The 15,229-nt window shown below is 43.0% G+C and overlaps 1 protein-coding gene and 1 long non-coding RNA gene across 2 annotated transcripts in view; one reads left to right on the top strand and one right to left on the bottom strand.

Moving 5' to 3' along the window:
- The window catches only part of HSD17B2 (hydroxysteroid 17-beta dehydrogenase 2), a 63,955-nt gene extending 50,507 nt beyond the window's left edge, over positions 1 to 13,448 (top strand). Inside the window, exons 4-5 of the mRNA XM_047790547.1 lie at positions 8,228 to 8,365; positions 13,010 to 13,448. Coding sequence (XP_047646503.1) covers positions 8,228 to 8,365; positions 13,010 to 13,371 — 500 coding nt within the window. The 3' untranslated portion in view covers positions 13,372 to 13,448. The remainder of the gene's footprint in view (positions 1 to 8,227; positions 8,366 to 13,009) is intronic.
- Positions 1,033 to 15,227, bottom strand: LOC125132809 (uncharacterized). Its single transcript, XR_007136326.1, has 5 exons — positions 14,196 to 15,227; positions 13,450 to 13,609; positions 11,099 to 11,189; positions 8,928 to 9,184; positions 1,033 to 1,387 (listed from the first exon to the last, which is right to left on the bottom strand). It is a non-coding gene; the product is annotated as an uncharacterized LOC125132809 (long non-coding RNA).
- Between the last annotated feature and the right edge of the window lie 2 nt (positions 15,228 to 15,229).

Here is a 15,229-nt window from a genome sequence, read left to right as displayed (position 1 = left end):
CTGTGATGCATGTGTTATCATTATTCTTAATTTACAGATTGAAAGAAAGAGGCACATGATTTTTCTAATTTTTTTTTCCTTTTTAGGACCAAACTGCAGCATATGCAAGTTCCCAGGCTAAGCGTTGAATGGAAGCTGCGGCCGCCTGCCTACACCACAGCAATGCAGGATCCAAGCCATGTCTGCGGCCCACAACAAAGCTTGTGGCAAAGTTGGCTCCTTAACCCACTGAGGCCAGAGATCGAACCCGCATCCTCACGGCTACTAGTCACTTTCTTAACCTGCTGAACCACAACGGGAACTCATTTTCCAAATTTCAACTGATACTATTTTTTATTTTAATTTTTGTATTTTTAGGAGTACACCTGTGGCATATGGAGGTTCCCAGGCTAGGGGCTGAATTGGAGCTATAGCTGCCGGCCTATGCCACAACCACAGCAATGCCAGATCTGAGCTGCGTCTGTGACCTACACCACAGCTCATGGCAACGCCAGATCCTTAACCCCCTAAGCAAGGTCAGGGATTGAACCTGCATCCTTATGGATGCTAGTCAGATTCATTTCCGCTATGCCACCACGGGAACTCCACTGATTTTCTAATCGACGGCAGAGCTGGGATTTGAACTAAGGCAATGTTGGCTCCAGAAATCCGCCTCTTAAGTGCCACCCTATCCTAACCTGCCTTCCAGCTGGCCAAGCTCACCTCGTCTCTAAACACTGTGGCAAAGTGAGAACAGTCTAACCCCACAAAGTGGGGTGCAACTTTCAACAAGCTGTTTTAACTTCTCTGGCCTTTCTCACTAGAAAAAGGAAGGAATTGGATCTTGAGCTAGGATTTTGTGAAACTAAAAATAACATAAATAAGAATCAGCTGCCCTCTGTGGCAACACAGGAACCAGAGTTTAATGTTTGATGACAGAGGCAGTAATCAAATTTCCACAATAAGCCTCAGGAATCTTCCTTTTAAGTGACAGGGCCAAACCTCTAACTTAAAGAAGGGAAAAGGAATTTATTAACTCGTCAACCAGCTTCAAGATGGAATCATTAGAATTCTTCCCCACGTCCACCACCCCACCCCAGCTTCCCTCATCAACAACCCCCCCCAACTTTCTGAAGGCCCTTTTCTCACTCTTCTGCTTTCCTTTGCTCACCTTCTCCTGGGCAGTGGGAAAAAAGCCCCGGGGAGCTCCAGTGTTCCACCATTATCACACTTAAGTAGCCAGGAAGAAACAGTAAAACCATCTCCCTTTCACGATCTGTATCAGGACTCCGCTCAGTTTAGGTCACATGGCCAGCCCCAACCCAATCGCCATGGCCAGGGGATGGGCTATTATGATTGGTCAGTCTGTATCCCTTCTTGAGGACGGAACCACTCACCGACGGCCTCCCTACAGAGAGAGGAAAGGATGAGAATTTCTCAGAAGGAAATTATGTGAGCCAGAACAAAGCTTTAATAATCATGTAAGAGGTGTTTTCGTTGTGGCTCAGCAGTAAGGAATCTGACTAGAACCCCTGACGACGTGGGTTCAATCCCTAGCCTCGCTCAGTAGATTAAGGATCCACTATTGCCGTGAGCTGCAGTGTAGGTCACAGATGCGGCTCGGATCCTGTGCTGCTGTGGTGTAGGTCAGCAGCTGTAGTTCCTATTCAACCCCTAGCCTGGGAACTTCCATATGCCGTGGGAGCAGCTCTAAAAAGCAATAAATAAAGAAATAATCATGTAAGAATAATGATGATAATTGACATTAGCTATTCTAAGTATCTCTACTTCAATGCCTGTGCTTCCCAGTTCTGTGAGATATAACTGGCATATAGCATTGTATTAATTTAATGGGTACAGCATAATTTGATATGTGTATATACTGCAAAATTACCACAATATGGTTATTTAACATCTATCACCTCACATATTACATTTTTTTTTTTTTTGCTTGTGATAGGAACTTTTAAGATTTACTCTTAGGAGTTCCCCTTGTGGCTCAGCAGGTTAAGAACCCGACTAGTATCCATGAGGGTGCATGTTTGATCCATGGTCTCGCTCAATGGGTTAAGGATCCCGTGTTTCCCCAAGCTGCAGGATTGGTCACAGACTTGGCTCGGATCCTGCATTGCTGGGGCTGTGGCAGAGAGTGGCTGCTGCAGCTACAAATGGACCCCTAGCCTGGAAACATTTGTAGCAGGTGCGGTCCTAAAAAGACATAAAGAAAAAAGAAAAAAAAATTTACTCTCAACATCTTTCAAACATACAACAGAATATCATTAATTCTAGTCGCTGTACTGTGTATTACGTGCCCAGGATTTATTTGTGTTATAACTGGAAATTTTTACCTTCTGACAACCTCCAATCATTTCCCTAACCACTACCCCTCACCTCTGGTAACCATCAATCTGCTCTCTGTATCCATGAATTAGGGTTTTTTGTTTTATTTTGCTTTGTTTTTTAATACTCCACATATAAGGGAGATCCCACATTATTGTCTTTGTCTGATTTATTTCACTTAGCATAATGCCCTCAAGGTCCATCCAGGTGGTCACAATTGGCAGGATTTCCTTCTTTTTTATGGCTGAATAACATTATTTATATATATCACCTTTTCTTTACCCTTTTATCCTCTGATGGACACTTGGGTTGTTTCCGTGCCTTGGCTATTGTAAATAATGCTGCAATGAATATGACAGTGCAGATGCTATGCTTTTTTTTTTTTTTTAGGGCTGCTTCTGTGGCATGTGGAGGTTCCCAGGCTAGGGGTCTAATTGGAGCTGTAGCTGCCAAGCCTACGCCAGCGCCACAGCAACGCAGGATCCGAGCCGCGTCTGCAACCTACACCACAGCTCACGGCAACGCCGGATCATCAACCCACTGAGCAAGGTCAGGGATCTAACACGCAACCTTATGGTTCCTAGTCGGATTCGTTAACCACTGAGCCACGACGGGAAATTTTTCTTTTTTTTTTTTGATACTATGCTTTTTTTAAAAAAAATTATTAAAGTATAATTGAAATACTATGCTTTTCTGATTGAAATTTTTACTGAGATCATTGTAGATTTACCTAAAGTTGTAAGGAAGTCTAAGAGAGATCTGGTGTACCTTTTTCTCAGTTCCTCTTATGGGAAGATTTTGGTGTATAGTATAGAGTTAAATAACCTACGTACTGATAATGATTTAGTTCACCAGCTTTATTCACATTTCCCCAGTTTTACTTGTACTTCTGTGTGTACTTGGCTCCCTACATTTTGTCATCCCATTTTCTTTTTAATTGCATTATATGGCTTTCTGATGGAGGCTATATAGTCCAATTCAAGGCACAGTTTCATTAAGTGGCTCCAAATGGCCAATCTCTCTGCTAAAACTGTCCTTTAAGAAACCAGGCCACAGTCATTACAGTTGTGCTTTGCCTGTGCGCAGAAATGACCTTAGCGTTTTCTGAGGGTCCAGGAGGAGGTAGCTGAAAGGCTATTTAGAAAAAAGGATTTGTCCTCCCCACTACATACTGCAAGGTGATGACTTAAGTATCCCTCATTACACCATCCTAAATGAATGTTAGATGTGCGCATGAGCCAGATTTTGGGGTCTCAAAGGGTCATGCTACCAACTTTCACTGTTGGATAGAGGTAGGACTCAGGCAAGAGAGCTCAGGGCTAGGAGGACGTTCTCCCATGAATGGAACATGCTAGAATAATAAGCAGCTAGAAGATATTTGGGCAGGGAGAAAGATTCTTATGCAAAGTCATGAAGTCAGGAGACTAAAGACAAGCTCATATGCAAAACTAGACCCATGTTTGGTTTGGTAAAAATCAGTGAAGGCTAGAAGAGCTAGTGGAACTGGGATGCATGGAAAGGTAAGACCAGGGAACACTGGAGGTCATCCACCCATCCCTAGATAGCTGAGCAAATGCCCTGGGGGTTTTAGGCAGGGCAGAATACCCATGCAGTCATCTCTGGCATTTGCTGAAATATCTATGGTCTCTTGAAGCCAACTGGTAGATTTTCCTTTTTTTTTTTAAATTAAAAAAATAAGATTATGGAGTTCCCGTCGTGGCGCAGTGGTTAACGAATCTGACTAGGAACCATGAGGTTGCGGGTTCGGTCCCTGCCCTTGCTCAGTGGGTTAACGATCCGGCGTTGCCGTGAGCTGTGGTGTAGGTTGCAGACGTGGCTCGGATCCCGCGTTGCTGTGGCTCTGGCGTAGGCCGGTGGCTACAGCTCTGATTTGACCCCTAGCCTGGGAACCTCCATATGCCGCGGGAGCGGCCCAAGAAATAGCAACAACAACAACAACAACAATAACAACAACAAAAAGAGACAAAAAAAATAAGATTATATTGACATACAGTCAAGGCTCGTATTTAAAGTACACAATTTAGAAACATGGATGCAACTAGAGATTATCATACTAAGTGAAGTAAGTCAGAAAGAAAAAGACAAATGGCATATAATATCACTTATATGTGGAATCTAAAATATGTCACAAATGAACCTCTCTACAGAACAGGAAACAGACTCCCAGATACAGAAAACAGACTTGTGTTTGCCAAGTGTGGGGAGGGAGTGGGATGGACTGGGAGTTTGGGGTTAGTTGATGCAAACTATTACATCTAGAATGGAAAAGCAATGAGGTCCTGCTGTATAGCACAGGGAACTATACCAGTTTCCTGGGATAGAGCATGATGGAAGATAATATCAGAAAGGGAATGTACATATATATTACTGAGTCACTTTGTGGGTCACCAGTAATATATACGTATATACTAAAGTGACCCAGTTATTTATATATATATACGTATATATATATACACACACACATACATTCCCTTCCTAATATTAATTTACATAATTTTATATATATTATATATATATTACTGGGTCACTTACTGTTATATAGCAGAAACTGGTACAACCTTGTAAATAAACTATAATAATAAAAAATAAAGGATACGATTTGGTAAATGTATTTTGGTGTGTGTATGTACCTAGGAAAGCATCACCACAATCATAACAGTGAACGTGTCCTTCATCCTCAAAGCTTCCCTGTATCCTTTTTCTAATCCTTCCCCAATCCCCACAGTAGGTAACCACGGGTCCATTTCTATCACTATAGATTGGTTTTCATTTTCCAGAAATGTAAATAAATGGAATCATGCAGTACACACCATTTTTTGGTCTCTTTCTTTCATTGTAATTATTTTGAGACTCATCCATACTCACTTATGGACATAGCCATGTGTATACTGCTTATCTATTTCAGACCTTTTATTGACTGAGTTGTATTGCATTGTGTGGCTGTAACACAGTTTGTTTATCCATTCAGCCAAGGGATGCCTCTTTGACCAGAAAAATCTTTGCCGATCCTAGGACCCCTAATGTCACGGGCCCAGTCATCCTGGCTTCTTTATGAGGTCAGGGGATGCTCTGAATCCCCACTGTGTTTACTCCTTCACAGTCTTGTGTCTTCCAGCGAAAGGACACCAGGAACACTCTTGTATTCATTTCCTAGGGCTGCTGTAACAGAGGAGAGGGGCTTAAAGCAGCAGGAATGTATTCTGTCATAGTTCTGAAGGTCAGAGGTTCTGAAATCAAGGGGCTGGGAGGGCCACTTCCCTATGAAGGCTGGGAGGGAGAAGGCCCCCTGGACTCTGCCAGCTTCTGGTGGCTCCAGGCGTTCCTTGGCTTGTGGCTGCATCGTACAATCTCTGCCTCTTTACATGGTCTGCTCCTTCGTTTCTCTGCTTTCCTGTCTCTAGCAAGGACATTCATCATTGGATCCAGGAGCCATCCTACTCCAAGATGGTCTCATCTAGAGATGTGTACCTTAATTACATCTCAGAGATCCTTCTTCCTTCTTCTTTTCTGGCTTTCTTTGCTTCTGCCTTCCACAGCTCATCCCTCACAGCTGGTCCCTGAGAGACCTAGTTGAAGCTGGGTCTCGCCCAGCTCTAAAAGGAATGTGACTCGGGTGGGATAAAGAGCATCTGCCCCGGCCCTACCTGGCTCTCCTAGAAGTCCTTTTTCACATCCCCTTTTCAAAACCCTAAATGTATTATTTTACAGTTCTGTAGGGCAGAATCTCACTGGGCTAAAACTAGTTTTGGCAGGGCTGCAATCCTTCCATAGGCACTAGGAGCAAATCCATTTCCTTGCTTTTTCTAGGTTTTAGAGGCTGCCCGCATTCTTTGCTCACGGTCCCATCTGTCTGCCTTTAACGCCAGCAACACTGGGCCAACTATCTCATTCCAATGCTCTTCTCCCCCCCCCCCCTTTCACTTATAAGAACCTTCTGATTACACTGGGCCCACCTGGATAACCCAAGCTAAATTCCTTATCATAAAGTCAGCGGATCAGCAAACTTAATTCCATCTGCAACCTCAATCCCCCCTTTTCCATATAACCTAACACATTCACAAGTTCCAGAAATTAGGATGTGGACATTTTGGAAGGGCCATTATTCTGCCCATCATACCTCTCTTTCCTATTTTTCACCTCATCTGTGTCCCAGTCATTTCTTCAGATCTAGCTTCTAGGTAAAAAATGATCTTCTCAGCTGTTTTTAAACTACCATCTAATTTATCTGGTTTTGTTTTTTTTTTCAAGTATCCTTGATTTACAGTATTGTGTTAGTTTCAGGTACACAGCAAATCATTCGGATATAAATATATATATTTCAGATCATTTTCTACCATAGGTTATTACAAGGTATTGAATATAGTTCCCTGTTCATTGCTTATTTATTTTATGTATAGCAGTTGGCATCTCTTATTACCATACTTCTAATTTACCCTCCCCCCTTTACTTTTCCCTTTGGTAACCATAAGTTTGATTTCTATGTTTGTGAGTCTGTTTCTGTTTTATATGTGGATTCACATATAAATGATATCATATAATATTTGTCTTTCTCTGACTTACTTCATCTAATATGATAATTGCTAGGTCCATTCGTGTTGCTACAAATGGCAATATTTTGTCTTTTTTACAGCTAAGTAGTATTCCATTGCATATATGTACATCTTCTGTATTCATTCATCTGTTGGTGGACATTTCATTTGCTTCTATGTCTTGGCTGTTGTAAATAGTGCTGCTACGAACATTGCAGTTTATGTATATTTTCGGATTAGAGTTTTCATCTTTTCCCAATATATATATCCAGGAGTGGGATTCCTGGAACATATAGTAGCTCTATCTTTAGGGGTTTTTTTGGATGCACCCCTGGAATGTGGACATTTCTGGGCCAGGGATCAAACCCACGTGACAGCAGTGACCTGAGCTGCTGCAGTAAAAATGCCAGGTCCTTAACCCACTGTGCCACAAGGGAACTCCTATTTTTAGTTGCCTTTTTTTTCTTTTTTTTTTTTTTTAGGGCCACACCTGCTGCATATGGAGGTTCCCAGGCTAGGGGTTGAACATGAGCTGTAGCCAACAGCCTACGCCACAGCCACAGACAGCAATGCAGGATTGAGCCTCGTCTGCAACCTACACCACAGCTCATGGCAACACCAGACCCTTAACCCCGTGAGCGAGGCCAGAGATCAAACCTGTTACCTCATGGTTACTAGTCAGATTTGTTTCTGCTGCCCCACAATGGGAACTCATATTTTTAGTTTTTGAGGGAAGCTCCATACTTGTTTTCCATAATGGCTGGACCAATTTACATTACCAACAAGAGAGTAATGGGGTTCCCTTTTCTCTACACTTTCTGCAGCATTCATTTTTTATAGACTTTTTGATGACAGACATTCTGCTCATACCCTCTTACAGAGATGCCCACCATTCCCCATGGTGTGTGTTACTCCTCGGTGTAAGAAGTATCAAACCCAATCAACTCAATTACAAGTGCTGTAACGGACTGACTAGGGCCCACTCTCCCCCCGTTCCCTTCTCCAAAGACATGTCCATCTGGAAGCACAGAATGTAGGTTGGCTAAACCCGGAAGTCAGAGGCTGGGGAGGCAATGCTCTTTATCTCACTTAAATCACATTTATCTTAGCAGCTGGGACAGATTGAGCCTTACACTTGGTTTGTCATTGGAGCAGCTGTGATGGAAAGTAGGAGCAAAGAAAGCCAGACAATGGGGGGACCAAAAATACAAGAGTGCAGAGGGCCCTTGTCTTCCTTTGCATTAATCACCACTGATACCAGTTCCTGGCATGAAGTAGGTGCCATCTAAGTTACTTAGTGGATGAACAAATGAAAACATCAGACTTGATTTTTTTTTTTTCTGCCATTATTCCCATAGGAGGGGTTCCAATGGAGAAGATGGCGGCCTACAGCTCAACCAAGGCAGCTCTGACCATGTTTTCAGCAGTCATGAGAATAGAGCTATCCAAATGGGGAGTTAAAGTCTCTGTCATCCAGCCTGGAAGCTTCCAAACAAGTAGGTGTCTGAACCCAAAGCCCTGCACTGTTCCTTATGGAAGGGATGCTGAAGGCCTTTCTCTCTGGCACAGATGGAGCTGAACCCTCAGAGGAGGACCAAAGAGAGGATGGGATGGTATGCTCCTTTAACATCGAGGGGCAGGTGTCAGGATCTGCGGTGCACAGCTGCTCCCCTGCCTCCTTTCAGCAAGGAATTAAGTTGGGAAGTGATGTATCTTTCAAATACCACCTCCTTCTCTCTGAAGGATATGACCCATCTCCTTCCACCCCAGGAAAAGATGGCCATCCTCTCCTCTCCTCTCCTCTTCCTTAACTTCTCGAGTCTGGGCAGATGCAGACGACCCCTGTGGCTCAGTTCTTAGTTCTGGGACATTAAACAACTAATTGGTGGTTTAAGTGAAGATGTAAAAAAGCAAGTCTAATAAATATCACACACTGGGAGGGACTGCTAACACACTAAAGAACAAACCCTAGAGTTTGAATATTAATTCAAATGCGCAAGACAAAAATCTAAAAAGAAAAGCAGAATTTTTTTTTCCTTTAAACATGGCCACACTTACGGCATATGGGAGTTCCCAGGCTGGGGGTCAAATCGGAGCTGCAGCTGAGTCCTTTGCCATAGCCATGACAACCCTGGGATCTGAGCCGCATCTGCAACCTGTGCTGCAGCTTGCAGCAATGCCAGATCCTTAACCCACTGAGTGAGGCCAGGTATTGAACCAACATCCTCAGAGAGACAATGTTCGGTCCTTGACCCGCTGAGGCACAACAGGAACTCCCAAAACTTCATTTTGAAGCATCTGGCAGCTGGGAAATCCTAGGGTTTCCAGGAGAAGGAAGACTCGGTAAAAGGGTTCATCCGGGAAGGAGATAGAGAGAAAGAGACCTGGGACGCCCAGGTTGAGAGGCTGGACCAGGACCGTAGGAATGGAGGGAAGGTGAAGCCTTGAGAAGGGTTTCCAACTCGGGGACTCCCTGGGTAGGGAGAAGAACTGAGGAGCGTTGATGGAGAAGGAAGTGTGTCAAAGATGATGCCAAATGGTACAGCCTGAGAGACAGAGAGGAAAGCTGCCTGATAGCTAGTGTCAGGGGAAAATGATGAGTTGTGATTTTGAACCTGGCAGGAGGATTGAGGGCTGGCGACACACGGATATAAGATTCTGTTTGAGCCAGAGGGCAACCCCGCAGTTAAGTTAGTTCCAAGGACTCAACGATCTTGTCAAAGCTAGCATTGGCGGAGAGCTGCTCTCATCAGGTGCTAGCCACTTTGCATAATTCCTTCCTGATGTTGTTGATCTTGTTTTTTTATTGAGAAATATATACACCCAAGTTTTTATAAAAATTCAAGTGCTTAACGTACTTCACGTACTTAGATCAAAAAATAAAACACTGCCAGCTCCCAGAAGGCCCCATTTGACCCTCTCTAGTCTTCCCTCTCTCCTCCCCTCAAAGTGCGACCTCTCCTAATTTTTGTAACCATCGTTTATTTGCTATTCTTTCCAGTGTCCCATGCATACGTCCATCCCCAAACAATAGTTTGACTCTACTGGTTTTTGGACTTTGTTTCTTTCTTTCTTTCTTTTTTTTTTTTGTCTTTTCTAGGGCTGTTTCTGCGGCATATGGAGGTTCCCAGGCTAGGGGTCTAATCGGAGCTGGAGCCACCGGCCTACACGAGAGCCACAGCAATGCCAGATCCGAGCCACGTCTGCGACCTATACCACAGCTCACGGCAACGCCAGATCGTTAACCCACTGAGCAAGGGCAGGGATCGAACCTGCAACCTCATGGTTCCCAGTCAGATTCGTTAACCACTGCGCCATGATGGGAACTCCTTAACTTTGAATGGAATCCTTGTGTATGTATTCTTTAGCATCTTTCTATGTGTATGGGTTCTTTCATCAAACATTATGTTTGCACAATTCATTTATGTTGTGTGGAGCTGTGGTTCATTCATTTTCATTGCTGTATAGTACTCTGTGAATACACTACAATTTTTCTACTATTGATGGGATATTTGGGTCATTTTTGGACAAGCGTGGAACAATTCGGCTATGGACCTTCTAGCACATGTACTGTGGCATTTGTGTATTAACAAAAAAAATAACCAACCCATCTAGGAAAATACTGGAATTTTATTCCAGCAAAATGTAAGGATTACAAACCAGGAAGGGCACCTCAGAAATCTCTGAGAACTGTTCTACCAGTTAGGAATCAAAGCACAGTTATTTAAGGGTTTTTTTGTTGTTTTGTTTTTGTTTTTGTTTTTTTGAGACAGAGGGCTATATATCACAATGATGTATTAATGACAGCTTACATGATCCAGATCTAAGCATCACCCTGGTGAGTCACGTAACCATGAGATAAGATCAAGAACGAATGTTATCTTTTAAGGCGTTGTCTTGTTGATGCTAGGAGAATGTTACTCTTTATGGTTGAGCAGGTATTCCTACCAATGGGGGTAGGTTTGCTTGATGCATAAAGCAGTTACACAATGCACAGTGGGGGGAGAGAGGAGGCCAAAGGACAGAGAAGAAATTATGCTTAAATATTTCTAGTCTTGCCATAAAATATGAATTTTATTTCACATGTGTATGTGATTGTTCTCATGACACAGACTCAGGAATGGAATGGCTGGAATATATATATATAGAGGGAGGACGTGGAGAGGAAAAGGAGTCCCCCAGCCAGTGAAAACAGAGACGGGGAGAAGGAGCTGGAGGAACAGGAGTACCTGCAAACTTGTTTTTCACGACTCAGAAGCCTCCAGAGTTGTAACTGTCTGGGAAATCATAATCATTTCTTCAAGGTGGTGTCCCGCCTTCCTGAAAAGAAATGAGCAACTGAAACTGTTTGCATTTCCATGAACATCACTGATTTCACTGGCTTACGTTTCATAGCAAGGCAGCTGTGATATCCAGGAGTCACCCCTGCTGGCGATCCCTGGGCAACCACATGATTTGTAGGAGGGAGGGTGGGCTGCTGCTCTCTTTCTGGAATGGGATCTGACTGTAGCTGTTATGCTTCAAAATGCATGTGTTTTTGGACCAGGCAGCCACCCTTTGCAATCAGTATCCTACAGAAGTAAATGCCGAGACACAAAAGGATGTACTGTGCCAGGCAGTGGAAAGCATCGTCGCCTGAAATGGTGAAACCTGGGAAGCCCTTTGATAGAGAGGTGGTGATGAAAAGCTGCTCAATGGAACATTCTGCTGCTCTGGTTTAACACAACAGCTGTTGACCAGGTGGCAAGTCTGTGATTTTTTTACTAAGCAAACAAACAAACAAACAAAAGCAAAAACAAAACCCACAAACAAACAAAAAAGCAGATTCCTGGAGAATATGTAGAGTGTGGTCCTTTTTGCTTTTCTGTTTGTTCCTGGTAAAATAAAATCACACCAAAGCCAAACATGTGTATATAAGTTTGCATGAACAAGGAGGGACAGTAGAATAACACACAAAACGAAGTACCTCAGAGCAGATCAACTTTAAAACCATATGCTTCTCCTTGTTATTCACTCTATATAATGAGTGGACTTTGTGCTACTATATTTTAAAGTAAATGTATAGATATTAACTTTTATATAATAAGCAAGAATTTACTTCTGTATTAAATATACACATATATATTTAACCCCATACAACTTATATATTAAAACTAAACAGATATTTAAATGATATTTACTACATTATTTAAAATGGAATTTATACTTATTAAATAGATAAAATGATGTTTAACATTATTTCATCTTATACACAGAAGCAGGCATTACTGCCATATTTCTAAAAATTGCATGTGTACTTATATATGTAGGTGTATACATATTTTATAGATAATCTATGTTATACACATTATCTTTTATATTGTATGTAATAGTCATGAAAAGATATATACTGGAATGTTTCTGGCGGCACTATTTGTGCGAGCCTCAAATTGAAAACCCAAATGCTGGGCTTCCTGTCGTGGCCCAGCGGAAATGAATACGGCTTGCACCCATATAGGTTCAATTCCTGGCCTCGCTCAGTGGGTATAGAATCTGGTGTTGCTGTGAGCTGTGGTGTAGGCCAGCAGCTGTAGCTCCAGTTCGATCCCTAGCCTGGGAACTTCCATATGACTCAGGTGCGGCCCTAAAAAGCAAAAGCAAAAAACAAACAAACAAAAAAAACACAACAACAACAAAAACCCAAACAAACCCCAACGTTCATGACAGTATAATGGGTGAGTAATTTATGGCATTTTTATAGAATGGAAAGCTATTTACTGCACACTACATGGCTGAATCTCACAACATCAGATATATGATTCCATTTGTATAATGTCTAAAGTGAGGTAAAACTACTCTCTTCTGTTCATCGGGACAGTGGCTCCTGGGAAGGCGACTCAGGCTGGTTTGTCCTTTTTTTGAACTAGTTGCTGGTTACCTGAGCTATTCAGTTTGTGGAAAACTAGTCGTCTCTGCGCAGTTCTTTATGTATGTTTAAGAGAATATAATAAATGCCATCATACAGCACATTCTTTACAAGGCGTTTGGGAACACCCTTCCCAACGGAAGCCAGTTCACAAGGGCCTTCTTCCCAATGAGGGGGAGGACATGCCTGTTTTGGCCTTACCAGCAACTGAACCTCTTTTTTTCTTGCATCCCAGACATCGCAGGCACGAGTGACCTGTGGGACAAGCTGGAGAAAAATATCCTGGACGACCTCACCCCTAACCTGCAGGAGGACTACGGCCAGGACTATATCCTTAAGCAACGCAGTTTTCTCAAGTTCATGAGCAACAGTTCTGAACCGGATATCTCCCCAGTGCTCCTGGATGTCCAGCACGCCATCTCTGCTAAGAGCCCCTTTGCATTTTACACGCCCGGAAAAATGTCTTTTTTGTGGCTCTGCTTTGTTTCATTTAGCCCTACTGTGCTATTTGATTACTTTAGCAAAAGTTCACATAGTTTTACAAGGGGAATGCCCAGAGCATTGAGCAAGGCTAACTGGAAGAATGAGGCCATGTAGGCAAATAAGTGGGAAATGTTCTATTGTTGGAATGAAAGGGAGTCTCCCGCTTCCCATTAAAATTGTGGTTTATCCTACCTTGCATCCCCTGTGAACTCTGTTGGTTGAATAGGATTTACTACAGGGTGGAAATGACCGGCCTGGAGAGCATTAATTGGGTTTAGTTTTCACTGGATACACATTTTGGATATTCTCTCATTCAGTTCTCATTGGAGACTGGAGGTAGCTATCTTCACCCCTATGTAAGAGATAAGAGAATTAAGGATCAGAGAGGTTAACTTCCTAGTTCATTGTCACACAGCTAACAAAAGGCAGAGCTGGAACTAAAATTCAGGTTGGACTCCCCTGCCTGCCAGGAGAGGAGGAAGAGGAAGAGAGATGAAGAGGAAAAAGAGAGAGGGAATGGTGAAGAGGAGGAGAAAATGGCCAGGACCCTGTCAAATCGAGTCGTTCTCACTGTGCACTGATATCCTACTGCATAGCATCCAGGGTGGTGGATTCACTGCATGGAATCAGTGTTCCATGCACCTCTCTCCCTTCCTCTGCCAGAAGCCCGGGGATAATAGGATAAGGTCGCCCATCTGAAGGAGGGCCCCTGAGGTCTTTTGGTAGACACGGGGCATATGACTGGCTGGATTGGTGTCCGTGGGAACCATTCTTGTCGCCTCCATCTGAGCATCCAGGATGGAAGAGCCAGCATTATTAACCAGGTAAAGGGAGCAATGTCAGCCACTAAGGGAGGTGTAGCCAAGTCCACCTGGGGGAGGTTAAAGGGGAGGAGCTGGTGAGCAGACAGGGCAAGAAAGGAATGAGGAAAAAAATACCAGCTTGACACGAGGGAAGCAGAGGTCCAGACAGCTTGCTCGCGGCAAACCTCCCTTTGTTCCATTTCCTTTCTAGAATGTAAGGTTCTTCTTCTATTTTCCAACCCCACAGAGATTTTGGAAGAGTAGATAAACTGACAATGCTCTCTGACTTTCCCCCTAAGAAAATAATAAATAACAACGGAGTGAGATAAATAGTTATAAAATATTAGTACTATACATTATTAATGGCTGGTCATGCTGACTGTCCAGTGGTTTTACACCATTGCTTTAGGGCAGAACAGAAAGAAAAGAAAAAAAAAATCAAGTTTTAAGGGTCGATTTCCAAAAATAGGCACTTTTTGGAGATAACAGTTCTCAAGCCCGAGGCTTCCATTTCCATAACTTGGATGTTGAAAGAACAAATTTTTTATACAACCTGCTATCCAAAGTTTGGAGAAGGCCTGAGGATTATTGTGTGTTTCACTAAAAGCTGCTCTAAGAGTGGTTCTCAAAGTGTGCTTCCTGGACTTGCAGCATCAGCACCACCTGAGAACAGGTGACCTAAAACAATAAAATGACCAGTTATTATTTTACCAGCAAAACGAGTTTATCTGCAATAGCAAAGAATTGCAATTTGAGACATGCAATCTATGGCAAACCACAGGCAAGTGCAGAGAACAGAGAGGACCTGTTCTTTTATAGAGGAGAAGAGCAGTTTGGGAAGAAGTGTTACAGAGTCCACTGGGGAAAAAGTGTAGTGCGTTTTCATTGGCTGAATGGTGACCACCTCTTACTGGCTGGGATATTGCCCTATAAGGAGAAATCCTTCCTCCTGCTGGGTGGTAAAGCTGTAACCTTCTTCCTGTTGAGAATGTAGAGTACCTCTCTTCCTGTTGGACCTGAAGTTGGCCTCTAGTGGTCAAACATGAGAGTATCCCATTCTGACCTCCTGACTCCATTTAAAATGAGGTTTCTGTTATCTAATTTTCAGAGAACCTATTAGAAAGGCAGGTTCTGGAGTTCCCGTCATGGCGCAGTGGTTAACGAATCCG

Source organism: Phacochoerus africanus, chromosome 8, assembly GCF_016906955.1.
Source record: "Phacochoerus africanus isolate WHEZ1 chromosome 8, ROS_Pafr_v1, whole genome shotgun sequence".
Taxonomy (NCBI): Eukaryota; Metazoa; Chordata; class Mammalia; order Artiodactyla; family Suidae; genus Phacochoerus; species Phacochoerus africanus.
The sequence above is the reverse complement of the archived record's forward strand: the minus strand, read 5'-3'. Positions and strand labels throughout refer to the sequence as shown.